We start from the raw sequence: 19,470 nt of genomic DNA on the forward strand, positions 1-19,470 counted from the left end.
TCTATTTCCTCTCTACCTTGCACTCTTCCTCTCCCTGTCTTTGTATGTACTTACAAGCTTATCTCTTTGTCCTCTTCTTCCTATATTCCTCTTCATTTCTTCCACTTTCTATCCCTCACACTGTCAGCCTTCTATCCCTCACACTGTCAGCTTTCTATCCCTCACACTGTCAGCTTTCTATTCCTCACACTGTCAGCTTTCTATCCCTCACACTGTCAGCTTTCTATCCCTCACACTGTCAGCTTTCTATCCCTCACACTGTCAGCTTTCTATCCCTCACACTGTCAGCTTTCTATCCCTCACACTGTCAGCTTTCTATCCCTCACACTGTCAGCTTTCTATCCCTCACACTGTCAGCTTTCTATTCCTCACACTGTCAGCTTTCTATCCCTCACACTGTCAGATTTCTATACCTCACACTTTCAGCTTCCTATCCCTCACACTGTCAGCTTTCTTTCCCTCACACTGTCAGCTTTCTATTCCTCACACTGTCAGCCTTCTTTCCCTCACACTGTCAGCTTTCTATTCCTCACACTGTCAGCTTTCTATTCCTCACACTGTCAGCTTTCTATCCCTCACACTGTCAGCTGTCTTTCCCTCACACTGTCAGCTGTCTTTCCCTCACACTGTCAGCTTTCTATCCCTCACACTGTCAGCTGTCTTTCCCTCACACTGTCAGCTGTCAGCTTTATTCCTCACACTGTCAGCTTTCCCTCACACTGTCAGCTGTCTTTCCCTCACACTGTCAGCCTTCTATCCCTCACACTGTCAGCTTTCTATCCCTCACACTGTCAGCTGTCTTTCCCTCACACTGTCAGCTGTCTTTCCCTCACACTGTCAGCTGTCTTTCCCTCACACTGTCAGCTGTCTTTCCCTCACACTGTCAGCTGTCTTTCCCTCACACTGTCAGCTTTCTATCCCTCACACTGTCAGCTTTCTATCCCTCACACTGTCAGCTTCCTTTCCCTCACACTGTCAGCTTTCCCTCATCCCTCCCTCACACTGTCAGCTTTCTATCCCTCACAGCTGTCAGCTTTCTCACACTCCCTCACACTGTCAGCTTTCTATCCCTCACACTGTCAGCTTCAGCTATCCCTCACACTGTCAGCTGTCTTCCCTCACACTGTCAGCTTTCTATCCACTGTCACACTGTCAGTCAGCTTCTTTCCCTCACACTGTCAGCTTCCTTTCCCTCACACTGTCAGCTTTCTTTCCCTCACACTGTCAGCCTTCTATCCCTCACACTGTCAGCTGTCAGCTCTTCAGCTCCCTGTCACACACTGTCAGCTGTCTTTCCCTCAGCACTGTCAGCTGTCTTTCCCTCACACTGTCAGCTGTCAGCTTTCCCTCACACTGTCAGCTGTCTTTCCCCCTCACACTGTCAGCTTTCCCTCACACTGTCAGCTCACACTGTCAGCTTCTTTCCTCACACTGTCAGCTATCTCACACTGTCAGCTTCCTTTCCCTCACACTGTCAGCTTTCTATCCCTCACACTGTCAGCTTTCTATCCCTCACACTGTCAGCTTTCTTTCCCTCACACTGTCAGCTTTCTATCCCTCACACTGTCAGCTTTCTATCCCTCACACTGTCAGCTGTCTTTCCCTCACACTGTCAGCTTTCTATCCCTCACACTGTCAGCTTCCTTTCCCTCACACTGTCAGCTTCTTTCCCTCACACTGTCAGCTTTCTTTCCCTCACACTGTCAGCTGTCTATCCCTCACACTGTCAGCTGTCTTTCCCTCACACTGTCAGCTTCCTATCCCTCACACTGTCAGCTGTCTTTCCCTCACACTGTCAGCTGTCTTTCCCTCACACTGTCAGCTGTTGGCCTACTCGCTCACTTGCTTCCTTACAGAGCTGTGATTGAAATGTTTTCATTGAGAATTCTGATTCTGATCAGCATTTGATCCTCTGTCTGAGAACGGATAAGGGTTGTCATGGTAGCAATGAGTAGGGAAATAGCCGTGGAAGGAAAATGGGCATTTTGGATGATCGTGGCACATGGGTAGGTTTCCAGAAACCAACATCGAGCATAGTTAACTTGCTACAGAACAACACATAACATGGTCAGGTCCCAACCTCAGGTCCCAAGAAGCGCTCCCTCAAGGACACATTTTCTGATAGGATCTCTCTTACAATCACGCCAGAAGAAATGTGCTTTTCGCCCCAGGTTGATCGGAGGCCTGATAATAAAAAGTGAAAATACAGGTTTGTGAAGTCTGTGCAGTTTAACACAAAAAGGAGTCTGACAAGCAATAAACTCCAACTCAACACTTCACCCACTAACTGGATGATAAATTCGGCTTTTACTCCACTCCCCTCAAGGCTACAATGAGGCCTGGCCTTCCTCTGTATACATCATTTCACTCGACAAATTAGCTTCACTTAGTAACCTTGGCACAATTACAAGACCTCAGACGACATCCCAATTTATACACAGACAGTGCATTATCTACTGTTTCTAGACTAAGGTTACTGATAATTGTGTTTGTTCAGTGGACCCTAATTCACTCATAACAGCTGGCTGTTTTGATCCCACATATAGAAAATTCCCTCATGTATCTGCAAAATAGATTGAGTAAAAGAAGATGAGTTGTTTTGTACACTCTGTGTTGAAACCTTGAAGCTGTTTTCTTTAAACTACCTCCCTCTCTCTCTGCCCATTTAGACAGAACTATTCTGATAATTGCTTTGCGGTAGTTTGTAAAGACCTCATTGCAAGTTCATTAACGATGTTCCCATATTGCTAGATTGCACTGGTGTAACACATGGGGATGAGTGAAAGGTACCTCTCAGCCTGAAGTGTCCCCACTTGCGCCAGTGAATAGCTTTCTTTTCCCATGACATCAGCTGGTGTTAAGAAGCTTCCTGGGTTCAAGCTTCCCGAATCAGGAGGAAGTGGTACTCACTAAGCAAGCAGCGTGACGTCCTTTACACTGGCATTGCTTGCGTTTCATCAAAGAATCTACTGCTATTGAAAAGAGATTGCACTGTTGCTCCTCCCAATCAACTCAGTCTAAAGCAGCAGAAGAAAGAAACTCATTAGAATGCGTTGCTTAGTTATGCCTGGCAGGCCGTTTTCAGAGAGATAACTTTATTCAAATGTGAAGTCGTTCTGCTGCTTCGTCCCTCAGGCGGTCATTAACCTCTATTACCAAGACCCGAGTGACACAGTGGTCTAAGGCACTGCAACTCAGTGCAAGAGGCGTCACTACAGTCCCTTGTTCAAATCCAGTGCTATATCACATCCGGCCGTGATTGGGAGTCCCACAGGGCGGACCACAATTGTCTCAGCATTGTCTGGGTTTGGCTGGGTTTGGCTGGGGTAGGCCGTCATTGTAAATATGAATTTGTTCTTAACTGACTTGCCTAGTTAAATAAAAATATGATCAACCTGCATCACTGATACAGAACGCACTAGAACACCAATATCTAGCTTAGCCTCGTCGAGAACCAGGCTTGGGAGGTGATTTTGGAGCTATAGCAACGCAAGACTATATCTAGCCTAAATGCCTGCCATGCAGCTTCAACTGTGTTTTGCATCAACACAATGCTTTCTGGTAATACTGAACATGTACAGTTCATCAGTGAAGATACTGTCCACTGTCAGTGCTGTCAGGGGCATGTCCTAAAGCAGAGTAACTAGCATGCACATTGTTAATTGACGGTATAAAGAAAACGTGAAATGGTGATTCCCTTTAGGGATCTGTATTTCGCTAATGAACTCACAGAGGCATATCAAACCTCTCATATGAATCCCCTTTAAAATTGCACGTGCACATGGTTTTAGAGCTGATAAGATGCCTCCCTCCCACCCCTACCCTTCATTTCCTCCATATCCTTATCACAAGGTGACATGGAGGTCTGTGCATGAATAGAATATTTGAGGGTGGGTGGGGGATGTGTCTCAGACGTGACAGAGAAAAGGATGCTTTGGTCAGCTCAAACAAAGTAGTCATTTTGATTAATGGGGCTACGATTGTTTTCTCTGACAACAAAGTTGATATAACCAAGAAAATGGAGTGAGACTGGATTTGCAGTCCATTGTACACACTCATACATGCCTGTCCATTCTACCCTTTATTTAGCCTCTACAGAAGTTCCACTGTTGGACTTAATGGAATGGAAGCAGTAAGCTCAGCCTTTCAGTTCTTCAAAAGGAGCTTTGAACTGCTGACTCTGGTGATGAAATTAAATTACGTTTTTCACTCAGCAATTTGTTACCTAGTCATTGAATAGTCTATTACGATATTATTTGAGTTGTACGGTACCATACCAGTCTTACTCTGACCGTGTTCTTACTGCAGGGGATAAATAAGAAATGTGTCACGTGATGTTACAAGGAAAATTAATGAGCAAGTCAAAGTGATTTTTTTTTAGTATCTGCAGGGTGCAGGAGAAGCAGCGTTCAGATCACATGTACATTAATTATAGATTCAAGTTTTTCAAAAGTCAAATATGTTTTGGAGCTCAGGAAAGGACTCTGAGGGGGAGAGACGATGCGACATTTGCATATTAAAACTCATCTGCGTGGATGATTTTCCTTTGGCAGGCAAATTTTAACATTTAAGATTTTCCTCGGGAGCATTATCTTGATGCTCTCTGCGACCCTGACGCTGGGAGGAAGTTCATTGTTTTTATGGAAGACTTGCAGTCTCAATACCAGAGGAGTATTTTGGTGTGAGTGGTTATCATTGTTCATGGTTACTTGTGTAATATATAACTAAGAATTGCGGTGTTAATAATGGTTTGTGCTTCGCACATCCACGAGCACAAATGCTGTATATTGAACATGCAGTAGGCTTTCTCGACATGCAGTATTTACATATTCTGAAAATGAAGTAGACAGTAAAATAAATAAATACATAAAGAAATAACTCTTAGCACCAGAGGAACTGCAATACGATTATGTTTAACGAAGGTAAAGCCTCTCAACCTGCTCCACACCTCCAAAGGTGTGCATTTCATTTTAAAGAACACTTAGTATTTTTATTTTTAGACAGCTGCCCTCCGTGTGTTAAATAATACAAGACGAGCTTCCATCTCTGTGGAACGTCACCCAAAGAGGAAGAGCCGAGAGAGATGGGGGGAGAGAGAGAGTGGTGTTTGGCCCTGCATTTAGTGGATGTTTTCAACCTAAGTTAGGCACAGGCAGCGGGCCACGGCTCAGCTGTTTGCTGAAGGAAAGCAGGAGTCCGTCACATCCACCAGACAACAACAGGTTGGGAAATACGGTAGAAAGAAACGCCCTTTCAATTATTTATTTTTAATCCACCGAGACACGGTGAAACTATGAAATCTGTCTTTGACCGCTGTCTGTCCATCCTTGAAATTCGAAATAAGTACTGAAGAGTTGGTATTTTTTTATATTTCCCTTGCAGTTTTAGCAGAATTCATATCCATCGCCTGCATGTTTAACGCTTCTGACGTTAGTCTCCCAAACTCATGTTGTTTGATAGGCCCTACTTCTCAGACTGAGATGAAGATTATTCCCAAACTCCTTCTGACACTTTATTGGGGCCAATAATCTAACGAAATGAACATCTCAAACCCAACAAGTACAAACTTACCTACAACGTGACGACTGTTGATTTGATTTCTAAACATTATTGTGTTGCCACAGCACTGATGGCCTCGTTGACTGCTGCCAGAAAACCAAGTGTTGTTATTGTCATGGTTACTTCTCATGACTTATCACAATAATATGCAATAGTATATTAATGACATGCCCTGTGCCAGCTGACCCAGATAGGGAACCAGGAAATGGACTGTCCCACTGCCATACTCCCATACTAGAAACTACATTAGAGAACCAACGGCACTACGCAATATAATTTTCATTAAGATTGGTCCATGCAGTGTGATAGGCTTCCATCTTGCTTCTCACAGTATCTAACATTTAAATGAATATGATTTACTTTTCTTTACAATGGCCACTAAATTGGTACTGGGTCTGACCCTGTATACAGCTTACCATCTTTTTTCTTGTTGTTGTTTTTATAAAGGCGCTATTGGGAAGGGCTTGCAAGTTAAGCATTTCACTGTACTTGCACATGTGAAGAATAAAACTTGAAAACTTCAACTTGAAATTGGACCACCATTTAGGGACGAAGGGCCACTGGAGCTAGATTGCAGCCAGGCTTTATTTATTTCCTGGGAATACCATATCAGCCCGGTGTCAGCCATAGACCTGCAGGGTGGAATTAATTTGGCTTCCAGTTCCCTCTTCCTTCCTACAGGGAGACACTTACCAGCTCTGCTTCACAGTCGGCTTTCGGCAAGATTAACGCCACTTCTGGGAATGCGATGAAAGCAGTGTATCTCGCTCCCAGGGCAAGGTCTTCTGCGGATGTGTTGGCGAAATGTGTGAAAGAAGTGAAAGAAGGAGGAGGGGATGAATGATGGTGCTCTCATGCTCTGTGGCACCCGATACCCACCACCACCCTCCAACACCCTCCAACATGCCTTGGCCTGCCTGTCAGCCCCTTTGGGTACTGGTGATGGGAAGAGAAATCTGCCCTTGGGTGTGGCTCAGCTGTCTCCATCAGGCGGTGCCGCTCTCCATGTTGCGGCGGCGAGCTGATCTTGGATCTGAGGCTAATGAGGAGACAACTCCGGGCAAATTTGGCAAATTTATCAGGGATTTGAACTCTCTCCTCGGCTCCCAGATCTACAAATAAAATAAAGTCAAATGTAATTTGTCACATGCTTGGTAAATAACAGCTGTAGACTAACAGTGGGTCGCGGGTCCAGTACCAACAACGCAGAGTTAAAGATAGAAATAGTGAAATACACAGTGAATAACAAATAACAATTATGAGTCAAAAGCAACATGGCTATATACAGGAAGTACCAGGTAATAACATGGCTATATACAGGGATTACCAGGTAATAAAATTGCTATAAACGGAAAGTACCAGGTAATAACATGGACATACACTGGGAGTGCCAGGTAATACCATGGCTATATGCAGGAAGTACCAGGTAATAACATGGCTATATACAGGAAGTAATAGGTAATAACATGGCTATATGGCATATACAGGAAGTAATAGGTAATAGGTAATAACATGGCTATATAATAGGTAATAACATGGAAGTAATAGGTAATAACATGGCTATATACAGGAAGTAATAGGTAATAACATGGCTATATGCAGGAAGTACCAGGTAATAACATGGCTATATACAGGAAGTAATAGGTAATAACATGGCTATATGCAGGAAGTACCAGGTAATAACATGGCTATATACAGGAAGTAATAGGTAATAACATGGCTATATACAGGAAGTACCAGGTAATAACATGGCTATATACAGGAAGTACCAGGTAATAACATGGCTATATACAGGGTTTAACAGGTAATAAAATTGCTATATACAGGACATACCAGGTAATAACATGGCTATATACAGGGTTTAATAGGTAATAAAATTGCTATATACAGAAGGTACCAGGTAATAACATGGCTATATACAGGAAGTAATAGGTAATAACATGGCTATATGCAGGAAGTACCAGGTAATAACATGGCTATATACAGGAAGTAATAGGTAATAACATGGCTATATACAGGAAGTAATAGGTAATAACATGGCTATATGCAGGAAGTACCAGGTAATAACATGGCTATATACAGGAAGTAATAGGTAATAACATGGCTATATGCAGGAAGTACCAGGTAATAACATGGCTATATACAGGAAGTAATAGGTAATAACATGGCAATATACAGGAAGTACCAGGTAATAACATGGCTATATACATGAAGTAACAGGTAATAACATGGCTATATACAGGGTTTAACAGGTAATAAAATTGCTATATACAGGAAGTACCAGGTAATAACATGGCTATATACAGGGTTTAATAGGTAATAAAATTGCTATATACAGAAGGTACCAGGTAATAACATGGCTATATACAGGAAGTACCAGGTAATAACATGGCTATATACACAAAGTAATAGGTAATAACCTGGCTATATACAGGAAGTACCAGGTAATAACATGGCTATATACAGGAAGTACCAGGTAATAACATGGCTATATACAGGAAGTAATAGGTAATAACATGGCTATATGCAGGAAGTACCAGGTAATAACATGGCTATATACAGGAAGTAATAGGTAATAACATGGCTATATACAGGAAGTAATAGGTAATAACATGGCTATATGCAGGAAGTACCAGGTAATAACATGGCTATATACAGGAAGTAATAGGTAATAACATGGCTATATACAGGAAGTAATAGGTAATAACATGGCTATATGCAAGAAGTACCAGGTAATAACATGGCTATATGCAGGAAGTACCAGGTAATAACATGGCTATATACAGGAAGTAATAGGTAATAACATGGCTATATGCAGGAAGTAATAGGTAATAACATGGCTATATACAGGAAGTAATAGGTAATAACATGGCTATATGCAGGAAGTACCAGGTAATAACATGGCTATATACAGGAAGTAATAGGTAATAACATGGCTATATGCAGGAAGTACCAGGGAATAACATGGCTATATACAGGAATAACATGGCTATATACAGGAATACAGTAAGCAATAGGTAATAACATGGCTATATACAGGAAGTACCAGGTAATAACATGGCTATATACAGGAAGTACCAGGTAATAACATGGCTATATACAGGGTTTAACAGGTAATAAAATTGCTATATACAGGAAGTACCAGGTAATAACATGGCTATATACAGGGTTTAATAGGTAATAAAATTGCTATATACAGAAGGTACCAGGTAATAACATGGCTATATACAGGAAGTACCAGGTAATGACATGGCTATATACAGGAAGTAATAGGTAATAACATGGCTCTATACAGGAAGTACCAGTTAATAATACGGCTATATACAGGAAGTACCAGGTAATAACATGGCTATATACAGGAAGTAATAGGTAATAACATGGCTATATGCAGGAAGTACCAGGTAATAACATGGCTATATACAGGAAGTAATAGGTAATAACATGGCTATATACAGGAAGTAATAGGTAATAACCTGGCTATATACAGGAAGTAATAGGTAATAACATGGCTATATACAGGAAGTAATTGGTAATAACCTGGCTATATACAGGAAGTAATAGGTAATAACCTGGCTATATACAGGAAGTAATAGGTAATAACCTGGCTATATACAGGAAGTACCAGTTGATAATACGGCTATATACAGAGAGTAAATCATTATGTCGTATTGTATGTGGTTTGAAAACATTTATTTAATCAATTTTAGAATAAGACTGTAATGTAACAAAATGTGGAAAAAGACAAGAGGTCTGAATAATTTCCAAATACACTGTACAACTGAATACAATCAACTGAAATGTGCCTTCCACATTGGAGCCGTAGCATCAGCGCATGTGGTGAGTGTGAAAGTGTGTGTGTGGCGGCATTATGCATGTGTGTGCATGTTATGTATGTGTAGGCGTGTGGATAGACTCCGTGTGTGTGCACAGAGTCATTTAAAGCGTTTAAAACCAAGATATGGGTACTATGCCAGGCTTCTCCCCAAATAAGATTGTTGCTACACCACATTGCCGGCTGCGACACTATGTAAAGTTTGATAAAGTGAAAGTAATATTTAGTAATAAGAGTACATTTGATCGCCAATGACAATGTTGTGAATTGCGAAACAGGCCATTCATTCCGAGCGTTATCATGTTACTCAAATAATTCAGCACATTTTCAGCTGTAGGCCTAGGCTATCTCGACACGCAGGACACACAGAGCACACACTGTGTAGGCGATAGCGTTGCCGATTCATTCAAACCTTCTAATGGCAGTCAAACAAAAGTCAACTGACAAAAGTTGCTATGCTTGCTAGATAACCTCCAACGAATGACAGAATATCTCCCACTTGGCAAAATCAAGTTGATGATTATACAGATAACGGGAAGATGAAAAGTGGAAATAGTTCAAAAATATCAAAGTATCAGGGACCAACTCTGTTATATGCACATCTAGTCTCATACAGTTTTATGATCACACATTCTCTACCGAAGCTCTCATGTTATGGGCAGCAATATGAGGAGGTGGACATGTTACAGTGGTATTTTGACAGGCATAGTACGCAACGTATGGATTACAGAATAAAGTTAGGACTTTTTCGTGCAACACAGGAGTTAGTATTTGGAGTTTTAGTGGGATTGGGACAATAGGAAAATAGCCCAGGCTCTATATAAGGCTATATACAGTAAGGCTACCACGTGACTCAATAGATACAAAATACACTTGATTCAGGCTACATTATAGCATGCTAAATATTTCTGATCAGTGATATAGACTACATTATAGCATGCTAAATGTTTCTGATCAGTGATATAGACTACATTATAGCATGCTAAATGTTTCTGATCAGTGATGATATAAATGACTGATATAGACTACATTATTATAGCATTATAGCATGCTAAATGTTTCTGATCAGTGATATAGACTACATTATAGCATGCTAAATATTTCTGATCAGTGATATAGACTACATTATAGCATGCTAAATATTTCTGATCAGTGATATAGACTACATTATAGCATGCTAAATATTTCTGATCAGTGATATAGACTACATTATAGACTACATTATAGCATGCTAAATGTTTCTGATCAGTGATATAGACTACATTATAGCACGCTAAATGTTTCTGATCAGTGATATAGACTACATTATAGACTACATTATAGCATGCTAAATGTTTCTGATCAGTGATATAGACTACATTATAGACTACATTATAGCATGCTAAATGTTTCTGATCAGTGATAGATGAGCAAACAAATAAATTAGCTATCACTTCCACTTGTCCAGCCAAAGTTTAATTAACCAAATATACAAAGAGATTAAGTGAAATAAAATAACATTGATGTATTATCAGACACAGGGTTTTAGTAGGGAGTAGGACAGGCTGAAGAGAAAAGTCCACTTGTATAACATGCTAACACAATGTTCTGATCCGCTAATATATAAGCAAACTAGAATAAAGATGATCATTAGCACTCAACTCAATTTATCTAACATTTCCTCAGCCTAACTGTTACCAAATATCAAAACGGAGAATCAGTGAAAACAAAAATCTGACAATGATTGATTTATCAATTTATTGATTTCTCAACCCCCCCCCCCCCCCCGCCACACACACATAGTTGTCCGAAAGCAGTGAGATGGCGCTGTCTCAATCAAAATGGTACAGAAATTATCATCTAGGTGACCACACACAACTTTAAATTAGTATAGTGGCTTTATATGACAGTAAGTGTCAGTATAAGCAAAAATGTTATACATATGACTTCAATTGCATTAGCCTACTTTATTCCAATATTTTATTTTATTTTTATATTTTACCCCAATTTCAATTACGATCTTGTCTCATCGCTGCAACTCCCCAACGGGCTCGGGAGAGGCAAAGGTTGAATCATGAGTCCTTCGAAAGTAAAGCCCCCCCCCCCCCCGTTATTCAATATCTTAATGATTCAGTTGATCATAACTAAAGTGAGTTTTCCTCTCTCTGAGCTTTTTCCTCATCTCCTCACTCCGCTGCCAGCTGAGGTGGCACCAGTTTAAATACCTATAGCCTATTGTTTTCTAGAAATGTGGCTTTTTTTCGTGTTCAGGCTCATTTCATTTCTGTAATGTTGGACTAGGCCTGGGCTCGGGCTATGTAATTTCCTGGGTCTTGTCATTTAATATTTTCAGGAAATGTGATCCCAGGACAATCCCGGTGTTAATCCCTAGGATCAGTCCAACCACCATCGTTTCGTCAGCACTTGATGATGGTGTCATGGTCATGTGTGGCCACGCAGTCGTGGGTAAACATGGAGTACTGGAGCGCACTAAGCATGCACCCCTGACGGGCCCCAATGTTGATGGGCAGCATGGCGGATGTGTTGTTACCTACCCTCACTGCCTGGGGGGCAGCCCATCAGGGATTCCAGGAATTCCAGGATCCAATTGCTGAGGGGGGTTTTTAGTCACAGGGTCCTGAGCGCGGTGATGAGCTTGGAGGGGACTATGGTGTTGAATATTGAGCTGTAATCAATGAACATTCTTACATATGTATTCATTTTATCCAAGTGGGTGAGGGCAGTGTGGAATACAATAGAGATTACGTCATCTGAGGAGGCGGTATGCGAATTGTAGTAGGTCCAGAGTGTCTGGGATGGCGGTGTTGATGTGAGCCATGATCAGCCTTTCAAAGCATTTCATGGCTGTAGATGTGAGTGCTACGGGGCGATAATCACTTAGACAGGTTACCTTGGCGTTTCTAGGTACGGGGACTATGGTGTTCTGCTTGAAACACGTAGGTATTATAGACCGGGTCGGGGAGAGTTTGAAAATGACACTTGCCAGCTGGTCATCCTGATATTCAGTCTGACCCCATGGCCTTTCGAATATTAACCTGTTTAAAGGTCTTACTCACATATGGAGAGTTAACCCGTTAACCCATTCACTTACCCTGAATTATAGATGGATATATTTTTGCTTTTAAAATAGGATAGGATAGGTTGCCTGCTTGCCTCTGAATTTCACCAAGCATCTTAGTAGCAACTTGAAGTAACTGTCCAGTGAAAATCTCACTTTTAAAAATTAATATTCTGTTAACTAAAGATGTTGTTGCCAAAGCACAAATTTGAGCAATAAACACTTCAAAAACCCCACCTCAAAATTGTATCTCAAAGAGACCATTTAAAAAATGCTTGCTATTTCATCAGTAAAGGAGGATGACCTGGCCAATTAGCAGCCTACTCGCGTGAATATTGTTATTTTTGTTATTACCAGTATACACCCACACCATTCTGTTGTTGGGGTATGCCTACACCATTCTGTTGTTGGGGTATGCCTACACCATTCTGTTGTTGGGGTATGCCTACACCATTCTGTTGTTGGGGTATGCCTACACCATTCTGTTGTTGGGGTATGCCTACACCATTCTGTTGTTGGGGTATGCCTACACCATTCTGTTGTTGGGGTATGCCTACACCATTCTGTTGTTGGGGTATGCCTACACCATTCTGTTGTTGGGGTATGCCTACACCATTCTGTTGTTGGGGTATGCCTACACCATTCCAACACAGAAAAGCAGCTTTTTAACATACTTAGTAAATACACATTTGGAAGGAAATTTCCTTCACTCATATTGTAATTAAGTCATATTTCATAAAAATCTGGAAACACTGGATAGTTACCATGGATGGGCAACTTTGATAAAGACACGGTAGTTGGAACCAAAAATCTCATATTTGGACTCATCAGATCAAAGCACAGATTTCCACCGGTCTAATGTCCATTGCTTGTGTTTCTTGGCCCAAGAAAGTCTCTTCTTCTAATTGGTGTTGACCATGAAGGCCTGATTCACGCAGTCTCCTCTGAACAGTTGATGTTGACATGTGTCTCTTACTTGAACAATGTGAAGCATTTATTTGGGCTGCAATCTGAGGTGCAGTTAACTCTAGTGAACTTATCTTCTGCAGCAGAGATAACTCTGGGTCTTCCTTTCCTGTGGGTGTCCTCATGAGATCCAGTTTCATTATAGCACTTGATGGTTTTTGCATCTGCACTTTAAGAAACTTTCAAAGGTCTTGGAATTTTCCAGATTGACTGACCTTCATGATGGACTGTCGTTTCTCATTGCTTATTTGAGCTTTTCTTGCCATAATATTGACTTGGTCTTTGTTCCAAATAGGGCTACATTCTGTATAGCACCCTTACCTTGCCACAGCACAACTGATTGGCTCACAAAAAGAAAGAAAGAAATTCCACAAATTAACTTTTAACGAGGCACACGTGTTTATTGAAATGCATTCCAGGTGAATACCTCATGAATCTGGTTGAGAGAATGCCAAGAGTGTGCAAAGCTGTTATCAAGGCAAAGGGGGCTACTTTGAAGAATCCCAAATATATTTGGAATAATTCAACACTTTTTTGGTTACTACATGATGCCATATGTGTTATTTCATAGTTTTGATGTCTTCACTATTATTCTACAATGTAGAAAATAGTAGAAATAAAGAAAAACCCTTGAATGAGTAGGTGTGTCCAAACTTTTGACTGGTACTGTAAGTATTCACACCCTTGAATCAATACATGTTAGAATCACCTTTGGCAGCGATAACAGTTGTTACAGTCCTTCTGGGTACGTTGAAAGAGTGCAGTTTTGTAACGAAATATTGAGTAACATTGCCTACCTACATTTTGTAAGAAGTATATCAGTTATACCTGTTGTGTAATTATGTAAAAAATATTGTTTCAGCAACTATTACTACAAAAGTAAGACAGTGAGGAGACTAAACGTTGATTAAACGTTGATTAAATGTTTCTGGAGTGAAAGTAATATTGTCTTCTTACTCTTACTCTGCATTCCACAACCAAGTCCTGCCTGCTATTCCAGTACATTCACAGGTCTGAGTGTACAGTAGTAGCAGCCTTCATAACTACTGGTGGTGGGTTCATTTTTCGATTATGTGTTTTGAGTTTTCGCATTCTGAATAATGTTATGCAGTCCAGGGAGCAGAGAGGGCCTGTGAGTCTGCATCTAAAATAGCCAATCAAGAGTTAATGACGGTTCTGGGATTCATGCATGCATATCGAGGCCACCTGGAACAGGCAAGCATTTGTCAATGTCCATAGTCCTAAAGCTCTTCGTTTTTTACTGAATTGAAGAAAAATATTGTGATTTAGATTCTGAAAGAGCCACACCCATGGTCATGTTTAGAGTTGTCCCTTTCCCAGCATGCATTGCTGCTTCGCTTAGGCTGTAAGTACAGTACACACTGGGTCTGTTGTTTAATTTCTCTCCCTTCGTCCCAAATGAACAGGTTCTGTAATTCCCCTTTATTTGCTGAGAATATGTCCACATTGCATCATGATGAGGATCTAATGAGTGGGCGGACACCTAGATGTTTTGGGTGATTAGGCATTAATGAGGCTGCCTTTTATTGCGCACTTCGGGATGTAATGAAGAAAATATATATTTCTTTAGCTATAGCGCTCTCTCAAGCTTGCGAGGATCGATCTCCATTTTGGATCTCACGTTGTGTTTTTATAGATGACATAGTTTCGTCTCTGGCTGACTGACTCTTTCACTGTCCTTCAGAGAAAGTCAAGTCAAGGCGGGCAGATGTTGCATGCGCTATAATTCATGATGACCTTTAATCACTTTCTCCAATGAGAGTTTTGTCTGTCCCCTGGTGACAGATACAAAAACCTCTATGCACACACACCAGGGAGACAGCTGTCTATAACAACTCTCCTGAAAGAGTCACATGTTAAGAAAAGTCTGGGGAAAATAAATATGAATGTGGTTCAAGATACATGGCATAAATAACTACACACTGTACTGTATGTAACTTATGTATGTAACCTAAAGTATATTAGCACATGATCTGAAAACACCCTTTATTTTTGCCTTCTTAGATTACGATGTGGACGATGGATACTTGGATGCCATACTAGGCGGTGAGTTATAATAGAGCTCCTCTCATGTTCAGAACATTCAAAGGCCTTCCATGTCTTGCCTCCCTCTGCAAACCTCATCCACATCGATGTTGCTGATAGATTTGATGCTGGAGGCAGACATCCCCCGAAATTTAATGATGGTGATGCATGCAACACAAAGACATCTCTTTTCTCTTTCTTTCAGAGAGCAAGCAGTCTGCTAAATGTTTCGGAACATATAAAGCCATTTTTTGAAGTCAGTCAACCAACGGGCCAAATTTAAAATGTAATGCTACTGTTATTTTTATGGCACAAAATATTGCCGTTGTCTGCCAACAGCTGTAACAGACCACGAAATATGCATTTAAAAAGACACTGTCCTTCTTCTGCCAGTAATGTGTTCAAATTAGAATCTAGCCTGAAACTGCCTTTTTATTACCAAGAGACTGGCATTCCACAAAATAGACAATTAAGTCACAAAACATCTTCACAAGTTGTGGTTTTCTGCCTCAGGCAGTTCTTCCAAACTTACCGGTTCACTGTAGGACAAACTGTCTCTCCTATCAGAGTACTGCTAATATTCACTGTTGGCAAACCATCACGTTGAACTTTGATTGAACAATTCTTATTTGAAAATAACAGAGAAACAGTTGGTTAGGCCTGTACACTCTGGTTAGGCCTGTACACCCTGGTTAGGCCTGTACACTCTGGTTAGGCCTGTACACTCTGGTTAGGCCTGTACACTCTGGTTAGGCCTGTACACTCTGGTTAGGCCTGTACACTCTGGTTAGGCCTGTACACCCTGGTTAGGCCTGTACACTCTGGTTAGGCCTGTACACTCTGGTTAGGCCTGTACACCCTGGTTAGGCCTGTACACTCTGGTTAGGCCTGTACACTCTGGTTAGGCCTGTACACTCTGGTTAGGCCTGTACACTCTGGTTAGGCCTGTACACCTGGTTAGGCCTGTACACCCTGGTTAGGCCTGTACACTCTGGTTAGGCCTGTACACCCTGGTTAGGCCTGTACACCCTGGTTAGGCCTGTACACTCTGGTTAGGCCTGTACACCCTGGTTAGGCCTGTACACCTGGTTAGGCCTGTACACTCTGGTTAGGCCTGTACACCCTGGTTAGGCCTGTACACTCTGGTTAGGCCTGTACACTCTGGTTAGGCCTGTACACCCTGGTTAGGCCTGTACACTCTGGTTAGGCCTGTACACTCTGGTTAGGCCTGTACACCCTGGTTAGGCCTGTTACACTCTGGTTAGGCCTGTACACCTGGTTAGGCCTGTACACCCTGGTTAGGCCTGTACACTCTGGTTAGGCCTGTACACTCTGGTTAGGCTGTACACCCTGGTTAGGCCTGTACACTCTGGTTAGGCCTGTACACCCTGGTTAGGCCTGTACACTCTGGTTAGGCCTGTACACTCTGGTTAGGCCTGTACACCCTGGTTAGGCCTGTACACTCTGGTTAGGCCTGTACACCCTGGTTAGGCCTGTAACTCTGGTTAGGCCTGTACACTCTGGTTAGGCCTGTACACCCTGGTTAGGCCTGTAATCTCTGAACACTACATAACAAACTTTTGTTTTGCACTGTACTCTGTTGGCAGGTTGGAGCTTGATGTGTATTTCAGAGATGTATATCCCTTTTGGGTTGATATTTACCAACTAATCAAGGAGCAGTCTTCTTCTGATCCACATACATTCCAATGACCTTGCCATTTCAAAGATCAATGACACTTCAAGGTCAAAGTCCTACCTGTGCAGAATCGTGGGCTATTGTCAAAACCATCCCCATTGCATTTTGCCATTGTCATTGTGAGGCAAAAGTCCTTGCTTTAACATTCCCATCTCTATTTGCAGCTGTCATTGCTGCTGTGGTCCTGGTGTTGGTATGCCTGGCGGTTGTAGTAATTCGCTATATGTACCGGCACAAGGGCACCTACCACACCAACGAGGCCAAGGGCACTGAGTTTGCCGAAACAGCGGATGCGGCGCTCCGGAGCGACCCGTCTCTGCAGGATGCCATGGACGAGAGCAAGAAGGAGTACTTTATCTGAGCAGTGGCGTCCCCTGCTGTTTACATGGGACTTTAGGCTATGGACCCTAGGTATTTTGGGGTTGGAGAATAGAAAGTCTGGAGACTGGATGAAAATGACCTTGCTGTACTTAAGTGAATAGTGCCCTTTCAGTTAAAGATGATATGCTTATACAGCTAAAAGCCTATTTTCCTGATGAGACTGGCTAAATGTCTCTTTTCCTGATGAGACTGGCTAAAGGTCTTTTTTCCTGATGAGACTGGCACTTGATGAGACTCTGATCAGTGACTGAATAGACAACAATTTACCAAAGATGCATCTTAATAACAATAATATTAATTCAGTATTCTTCCCCCCTACCAGTTTTCCTCTTTAATATATATTGCCATATCACCAAACAGATAGATACAAAACATTGACTTTGCTATTAGGAGGCTAAATTTGAAGAGTTGATTTCCAAAATGTTATATCCACCAATTTTTCACATTTGTGTTTTTTCATCAGAAATGATTGCTTATACATGTGTGTAAAATATTACTGTTCTCAGACTTTTTATTCATTGATTTTAGATGTGTATAAAACTGTGTTTCTTTTTGCTAAATGCTATCAATTGTTTAGCTACAATGGAATGTTCATATCCTGTTTATTTGACTGTGATATGTGGTTGTGTCACCTAGCTATCTTGAGGTTAATGCACTTACTGTAAGTTGCTCTGCATAAGAGACTCTGCTAAATTACTTAAATGTCAAATGTAAACATATGGAATTGTTTTAAGATGTCATACCATGGATCATTTATCTATTGGATTTACATTTTTAGGATCCCTGTAGGTATCCCCCCAAAAATATGTTAAAAAAATATATGATACAGTATTGAATTTGATCTTTACTACTACAGCCCATGGAGACTCATTAAATAACATCATCATCAATTGCAAAAAAGACAGTCATAATTTATTTTTTAAGGAATAAGGTTTTGAAGAGTCTGTCCTGAATCTAGGAGATATAAGAAAGCTCGGGAAATATTTTAGTTTTTTGGACACGTATTTACCCCTTTTATTTGTATGTTGGCACAAAACTACCTCCATACTTCCATTATTTTTTTAACCAGTACCTGGTGACCTTCAGACGAGTCCCATGGCACTTGTGTCCATAGTTTGTAGCCAAAATGGTTTGGACGCTACAGACAGAAGTTGGCATATTGGCGGTACCAACTTCAGATGAGTCCCATGTGGGTCATAGAGGAGAACATCATCGTGTTCGTGAGAGTCTCATCTTTACATATTTCTATTTGGTTATATTAGTTAGTAGGCCAAACCTTCGGACACTACAAACGTTTTCATGAGAAGAGCGATTTTTGGGACGTGTCCTGGTCTGACAAACAGCGCCGTAGCTCTGCCACTTTCCAGTGCAGATGCGAAAGGCCGACAGATAGATAGATACAGTGGATTGAGACGCAGCCGAAATCTAGCTGACTGATTTTGATTTTCTTATGTTAATTAGACTGATGCACAGGTGTGTGAATAGACTATAAATATTGTTTCAAATGTATCATTTGTATAGTTCTTTATTTTAAAAAAAATGCTATTTGTTACATTTGACTGTGTAAAAATATACATGATTTGTTTCTCTGAAATGAAATAATGAAGTGATACATTTGAAACAGAACACTAAGTATACCAAACATTAGCAACACCTTCCTAATATTGAGTTGTGAAAAAACACCAATCTCTTCCATCATTTATTTTAACAGTAAATGCTCATTTTCCAACATTTCTGAAAATGGATATATTTCGTTTTTGAAAGAAACTCTTAATTTGTCATGCGGAACATCTTCCTTTGGGGAACTGTCAGAAAAAAAGCATCTCATGAGGATCTAAGAAACCATAGCTATGCCTTCTGTGGAAAAAGCATTCCTGGAATACAGAATTGGAATTCACAAACAGCGAAAGTGGCTATTTAGAAAGTCAAGGA

At 41.1% G+C, this 19,470-nt stretch overlaps 1 protein-coding gene across 2 annotated transcripts in view; it reads left to right on the top strand.

The window, feature by feature from the left end:
• Positions 1-19,047, top strand: part of LOC135547661 (glycophorin-C-like) — a 44,922-nt gene extending 25,875 nt beyond the window's left edge. For both annotated transcript variants that reach the window (XM_064976851.1, XM_064976849.1), the window contains exons 3-4: positions 15,441-15,482; positions 17,322-19,047. In XM_064976851.1, the coding sequence (XP_064832923.1) occupies positions 15,441-15,482; positions 17,322-17,518 (239 nt within the window). In that variant the 3' untranslated portion in view covers positions 17,519-19,047. The remainder of the gene's footprint in view (positions 1-15,440; positions 15,483-17,321) is intronic.
• Positions 19,048-19,470: the final 423 nt, after the last annotated feature.

Source organism: Oncorhynchus masou, chromosome 10 (genome assembly GCF_036934945.1).
Source record: "Oncorhynchus masou masou isolate Uvic2021 chromosome 10, UVic_Omas_1.1, whole genome shotgun sequence".
Taxonomy (NCBI): Eukaryota; Metazoa; Chordata; class Actinopteri; order Salmoniformes; family Salmonidae; genus Oncorhynchus; species Oncorhynchus masou.